A 7,494-nucleotide genomic window follows, 5' to 3' on the forward strand; every position below is an offset into this window, starting at 1 on the left:
GAAAGAGAGAATTAATGAGTCAATAATTAGAATTGAGATAGGTATCTAAGACATTATGAGATAAAAATATAAAACATAGATTGAGTGGTTCTAAATGAAATTTAATGGAAATTCCAGTAGAAGAAAATGGGATAAATGAGAGAGCATCCAAATTTAAATAGACAAGATCCAAACTTTTCTGTAATTGACAAGAAACATACTTTAGAATGAAAATATATTCCACTGCTGAATAAGACAAACAGAAACAAACATAAGGGCAAATAATACCTAGCAAAAATAAATTATAAAATAAAATTTCAAGGAAAATGGGAAAATATTAAAAACCACCAGAATTAAAAATCTGTAATCTGATGTAGGACATTCTATCAGGTATAGTAGATAAGTCACTACAGTGAAAGAAAATAAATCCCAATATTTGTCTTTATATCTAGCTAAACATATATTACTGAGTTAAAAAAAAATCAAACCATTTTCACCAATAGAGTTTATTGCTCCAGATGTTTGCCAAAAATTTACTGAATGATGTACTTAAGCAAGAAAAATTGTGAACCCATTAAAAAGTGGGGAGCAAAAAATAAGTGAGCAAACATAAAAATAAAGCATGTCAATAAATTAGACTAAGTATAGAAAGCTTATGAAATAAATACACCAATTTCATTTGCTTTAAAAAAAGGTACAAATACAATTTTACAAGACAAAAACATCAGGTGGGTAAGTAGTATGTAGAGAAATTTTATAACAAGCTAACCTCTTTAACACGGATGGGTTAGAGAAATATAAAAAAAATTAAGCATGCTAAAACTTTAAGGAAAATTACTATAATAAGATATAGTATATAGCTTTCCAGCATAGTAAAAATGAAAGAAGAAAAAAGATTAATTTTCAGTCCCACAGAAGGCAGAACAAAAGAATAATAAGAGGTCCTTAGTGTTTTGCTGTCTTGGTTACAGGACAAAAATTGCATAACATTTTTATCAAGTACTTGAGGATATCACCATGTCAATTATGGGAAAATTATTGGAGAAATTTCTAATACATAACAATTAGAAATCAAAGACATATTTATAAGCTAAAATGGATGTGTTAAAACCAATAATTTATCAGAGCAAAATAGTGTCCTTACTTTAAATAACATTTGAAAAACAGTCTATCTGGAATTAAGTGTAACATGTGGGAAAATTCTGTGAATTCTCAGTAATCATTTATAAATATTTTTAAATATATAACTACGTGATGAGCAATGTATAATGTAAGTAATGTACAAAAACGATTTATAACATTTATTCAGTTCTTATAATACTCAGTTGCTAGACCATTAGCTCATTTAATCCTCACAGCAACCTTATGACACTTATGTTATTATAATTATTATTCTTATTGTGCAAAGGAGAAAGAATGTCACAGATAGCTTAAACAGCCTGATTAAGGTACACAAATATTAGATGAAGAAGCCAAGAATCAAACCTAAACAAATTGATTCCAAAATGTGAGATTTTAACCACAATGTTCTATTGCCTTATATATTGTTACCTCTCATTAGTTGCCAGTCTCTGGTAACTATTGGGTTGCCCAAAAATTTCGTTTGGGTTTTTCCAGAAGATGTTACAATAAAATTCTATCCTTAACCACAATACTATCCTTCATTGTAATGTAATGTCATCCTTAACTACAAATACAGTGAGCTGATTGAGAGGGTTGTGATGATTAAAATATCACTTTTTTTTCTTTTCCTCTCACAAGAGGTGAAATCTATTCCCTCTCCTTTTGAATCTTGTATGGCCCTATGGCTTGCTTCCACCAATAGAATGTGCCATCTTAGAATCCTGAGACCCTCATTTTATGTGTAAGCAGAGTTTAACCTCTTTGAAGATGAGAAATCATGTGAAGAGAGACATCACATGGACTCAGAATGTCCAGCCAAGCAACAAAAGCCCCAGACATGTAATGAGTTCATTTAGGACCATGTGGCCCCAGATAAAGAAAGTTGCATGAGTCACCACAGGCAAGACCAGCAAAAGAACTGCCCAGCTGAGCTTAGCTTACCAAGCTGTCAACAGAAAGAAATGTGAATAAATAGAGCTACTAAGCTTGTTATGCAGAAAATATTTTCCCAAAACAGGGGTTAATAAGCCTTCTGTGATTTTTGCCAGTCAGACACATCTTGAATATTGAGTCTGTTTCTCCACTCCACAATTGCAAAATATATTTGACAAAATATGTCTAAAGGCTGATAACCATAGTGCTGACATATTCAAATACCATATTAGATAAAGAGATAGCAGCTGCTCAAAACTACTATCCTAGATTCAGAAATTCCTGAAAGTGTGGTACAGGACTACTGCCTCCAGAAATAAATGTGGAATGATACCTTATCTATGTTCTACCAAGCTGAGCAATTGCATCTCACTCATAATTTTTTATTGTAGTACATTGACCAGTAGATTGCAGTTGTAATGGGAAGTATGTGCCTTGACATATATTCCTTAATGGGTTATATGACATGCAGAGTATAAATGATAGGAAAGAAATGGCAGGGATATGTTTAACGAATTAAAGTGGACAGAATTAACTTCAACTTCAGTTGTTTTTTTTTGTTTTTGTTTCTATAGCAAAGTGAAACTTGTACAGTGCAGAGACCTGCAAGCTGTGCTTGAGGTAGAGCCTCACCTCCCCAAACAACTGCAAGTTAGTGTACCTATCATAGGCAGGGATGCTGGTATGTTAGGGACCTGTATCCAACAAGCCAAAGAAAAATCGTTCACAATTGCACAAAGAATTGCTCACCAATGTGCCTATTGTGTGTCATTTAATGGAAGCAAAATGAGTTATTTCTTGTGAATCTTTTCATGGATTCTGAACTTAGTATCATGTGACATTGAATCAATGGTTGTATAGCAGGCAGATTAGGGGTAGAAGTAGAACTGATACAAACACACGTATTCAACACGTATAGCAAAAGATTTATAAGGTGAAAGACAATATGGAAGAAAGGAACTGATAAGAGTTTGATCTCTGGATGGTGGTCAATCCATCCATAGTCTGAAATAGTGAAAACCTTGCCACAGGTGACTAGGAATTTCTCCTTTTGATGGAATTTATATGATGTAAATTTGACTACAGTTGAATAGAAAAAAAAAATGTGAAAATGGCTACAAAATAAAATGTACAGTGACTACTATTGACTGTGTTGGCAAAAGTGAAACTGTCAGCTAGAGAATAACCAGGTAAATAATTTGAGGTCAGTATATGACAAAAAGAAATGGTTCATAATGATGTTCCAGTACTCTTTTGAAGATTGGAATAAAATTAAAGTTAATCAACAGTTTGATAGTTAGGTATTACAGAATAAAGGGATCTATTTGGAATAAGTAGCTACCTAAAATTAGTTGTGGTTTTGGCATTCAATTAATTAGTGACAAAAAGGTAGCAGATCTCTCCTCTTCAAGGCGGTAAAACCCAGAGTCAGGTGAGTGTTCAAAACAACTGAGAATTGTCTTATTTCCTCTTCCATGTTAAAATGGAACATACATATTGAACAATGAAAATGCTAAGAGGGTCAATGCCATTTCATTGTTTATATGGTAATCAAAATAGAGTTGCCCCTAATAGCATGCTGCTCCCCCAAACAATTTTGGGAACAATAAAATTCTGTGAAACTCCAATCTTCCTGTTTAGGGAGCAAAAGGGCACTAAAATATAGTAGTAGATTAACTTCCTGAATTACCTTCCATGGAGTTTGAGAGTATGTAAAAGGTTAGAGCAATTCAAAAAGGCCAAAGAAAGAGAAAGAAAAATGAACCTAAGGGTAATGGTTTAAAAGAAGAAAAAGATTAAGCCAGGCAGAGTTGTTCTGCTATTTATTTAAAAAAAGAAGAGGGAAGTAAAATAGAAAAAAATAAGTACCCACAAAACATCTACTTTACATCTTTTAAACACCTCTTAAAGGATCTTGTCACATTCAATCTATCCTCTACTGGGTGAGTTTAAAATAGGTAAAATGAAAGGCTGATTAATAGAAAGGCTGAAACATGGTGAACAATTCATCTCATCTATTTAGTCCAGGAACTTGAAACTGCATCTCCCAGCATGATCTCTATGGCTGTGTGAAATGTTTAGGTTAAATATCAGAGTGTGTGAAGCAAATTTTCTTTGGCTTGTTGGATACAGGTCCCAAATACAACAGCATCCCTGCCTATGACAGTGAAGAGAAACTGCAAGGACTTCAGTGGAATTGGGTGGTTATGGAGATACTTTCTTGTAAGGCATTCAATGAATGAAATTATTCATGAATGAAAAAAAATTGCAGATCAAAGTACTGGAAGCAAAATACCTCTAAATACATAATTGCAATGAATGTGACATAAGTGGGAAACATTGCTGTTATGTCCTTTAGGTCCAATTTCATTAAGAATAAATTGGACATGAAGTTTGGTAATGAGTACTAGGTAATATAATATTCACAAAGGGCAACAGAAATTTTCAACTTTTTTTTTTATAAAAGGATTTATCTAAATTCTAACATCACAATGAATATTAAAATGGTGTTTCATAAAACTTTTTTGTGATTATATTTTTTTAATTGAGGTATAGTCAATTTACAATGTTTCAGGTGTACAGCAATGTGATTCAGTTTTATATATGTACATACATATGTGTATATATTATATATGTATATATATATATATACACACCTATATATGTATACATATGTATATTCTTTTTCAGATTCTTTTCCTTTATAAGTTATTATAATATATTGAATTTAGTTCCCTGTGCTATACAGTAGGTCCTTGTTTACCTATTTTATATATAGTAGTGTGTATATGTTAATCCCATATTCACAATTTATCCCTCCCCCATTTCCCTTTTGATAACCATAAGTTTTCTTTTCTATGTCTGTGAAAACATTTAAAAATGTTTTCTAAATAAGTTCATTTGTATCATTTTTTTTAGATTCCTCATGTAATTGATATCATATGATATTTGTCTTTGTCTGACTTACTTCATTTAGTATGATAATCTCTAGGTCCATCCATGTTGCTGCAAATGACATTATTTCATTCTTTTTTATGGTTAAGTAATATTCCATTGCATATATGTACCATATCTTTATCCATTTATCTGTCAATGGGCATTTAGGTTGCTTCCATGTCTTAGCTACTGTAAACAGTGCTGCAATGAACATTGGGGTGCATGTATCTTTTTGAATTAGAGTTTTCGTCTTTTCTGGATATATGCAGAGGAGTGGGATTACTGGATCATATGGTAACACTATTTTTAGTTTTTTTTTTTTTTTGAATTGTATTTTATTTATATTTTTATACAGCAGTGATGAATTGGGAGATTGGGATTGACACATATATACTAATATGTATAAAATGGGTAACTAATAAGAACCTGCTGTAGAAATGTTCAACTTTGTTTTAAAAATGTTAGAAGTGGGGGTAATAATATCAATGCACGCTACAACAATTTGAGTTAGATTAATGAGAAAGGTGAGAGGGTCATGGAGACTGATGCTATACTAACAAGGAATGAATAATATAGTACAGTTAATAACAGTATCTGATAGGAACTATCTAAAATATGCAACAGACTAACAGAGATTGGTATAATGTGACATTGTGTTAACACTTCGTTTTCATACTTAGAGTGGGAAATTTTAAAAACCTTACAACGGGGCTTCCCTGGTGGCGCAGTGGTTGAGAGTCCACCTGCCGATGCAGGGGACACGGATTCGTGCCCCGGTCTGGGAAGATCCCACATGCCGTGGAGCGGCTGGGCCCGTGGGCCATGGCCGCTGAGCCTGCGCGTCTGGAACCTGTGCTCCTCAATGGGAGAGTCCACAATAGTGAGAGGCCCGCGTACAGGAAAAAAAAAAAAATACACCTTACAATTGCCTTTATATGAGTGGAAACTCAATACGATTTTACCACATTGTCAAAGGTATTAAAATTCTACCTTGTACTATCATACTTTTTGTGAGGAGAAATTTGGTCATGATATTGGTGAAGAGCAGGCTGAATCACTGTGCTGTTGGCATTATATTAGTAACAGAATTGGAAAAGGAAGTGAAAAAAAAAAAGCTTGACAACAAAAGTTACACATTAAGTCTTAAAGAGAATGGCTGATGAGTTTCAGAAATTTAGAAATTGGCTAAGACTATGAAATTTGGGAAATTAGTTGCCTGGTGCCTCAAGAGGTTTCCCCCAAAATAGAGGTAATTAGTGTTTCTGAAGAATTTAACTACTACGAAGACAGTCCATATTTAGTGGATATATCTCATTCCAAATTATGCACCTTCCTAATTTGGTGAATTTAATTACCTCTTTAAAAGAGGCAAAGTGAAAGAACTAAGTGACTAGAAGAAGACTATTCAAATGGACATCTAAATATGGTGGGATATAAAAAGTGTTATAGAACAGGACTTGTCTAGTCCACTGGGACCATAAGGTCCAAGTGAATATATGGTATTAGATTTTATCAACTCACCACCATGCTCATTGAACTTAGTGACAGAAGTCAGATAATGCTTCTCCAACCCCTTATTACAGGCTCCTAGAATCACAGACCTAAAAGCTACCACATGCTGCTATTATATATTGTTCTTTTCAATAGAAACTGTTCCCTTGGTATTAGGCTCTAGTAGAGACAGCACCCAATACTAAAGACATATGGACACAATAATGGATTTGCTTTCTTAACTATCCTGCATGGGACTTGTGGATGGGAAAAAGACTAGAATAATCCAGAGAAAGTGTATCAGAAGACAAAAGGGAAACTCTGAGCCTATGATTGAGACAATTGAGACTATTATGAGGATGTTTCCCAAGAGAGTTTATTTATCAAGTGAAAATTGTGTGTGTGCTGAATACTGAATACTGTAGGTGTTGCCTCAGGAGGATTGTCACATAATATGGTTACCATTTGCATGACAATCGATGAAACCTAGGACCTTCTTTCTCCCAGAACCCATTGATGGATTACCTGACCATATGACCCTCTTCTTAATAAAACAGGGCAAGTATTATGGTGTCCCTATGATAATTCTCAGAATAATGGAAATTTCAGCAATTCAGCTGATGGAGAAAAAGTTCTTGTAAGAGTAGGAAAAGGAAAACCTGTACAGTAGGCTAAATTACTTGCAGTAGTACATTTAGCTTTTGTACAAATGCTAGAAGCCTATTCTCAAGGGACATATGTGGATTTTTTACAAATTCTTGGACAGTGGAGCTAACCTGCCTATGTGTTTGGTTAATGGGTCATAGACAATTGGAAAATTAAAAATACGCACATGTGGAAATCCCTAATCTTGAAGGACTTCAGGAACCCCAAAGAATGAAGAAAAGGTAGTATGTGTTGGATGGTCCCTTAAAAACCTAGCAGAAAGTTCTGAAGAGGCTGGAATGGGATGTTTGAAACAGTATATGAAATAGCAGGCTGAGTATAAGAGATGAGTCTCCATGGGTACTACCAGTTGGACTGAATGAAGGT

General features: G+C 33.8%; 1 protein-coding gene across 1 annotated transcript in view; it reads right to left on the reverse strand.

The window, feature by feature from the left end:
• The window catches only part of LOC103084167 (UPF0378 protein KIAA0100-like), an 11,414-nt gene extending 4,916 nt beyond the window's left edge, over positions 1 to 6,498 (reverse strand). The window contains 1 exon segment of the mRNA XM_082931352.1: positions 6,493 to 6,498. Coding sequence (XP_082787478.1) covers positions 6,493 to 6,498 — 6 coding nt within the window.
• Positions 6,499 to 7,494: the final 996 nt, after the last annotated feature.

This window comes from Lipotes vexillifer, unplaced genomic scaffold, assembly GCF_000442215.2.
Source record: "Lipotes vexillifer unplaced genomic scaffold, Lipotes_vexillifer_v1.1 scaffold1893, whole genome shotgun sequence".
NCBI lineage: Eukaryota > Metazoa > Chordata > Mammalia > Artiodactyla > Lipotidae > Lipotes > Lipotes vexillifer.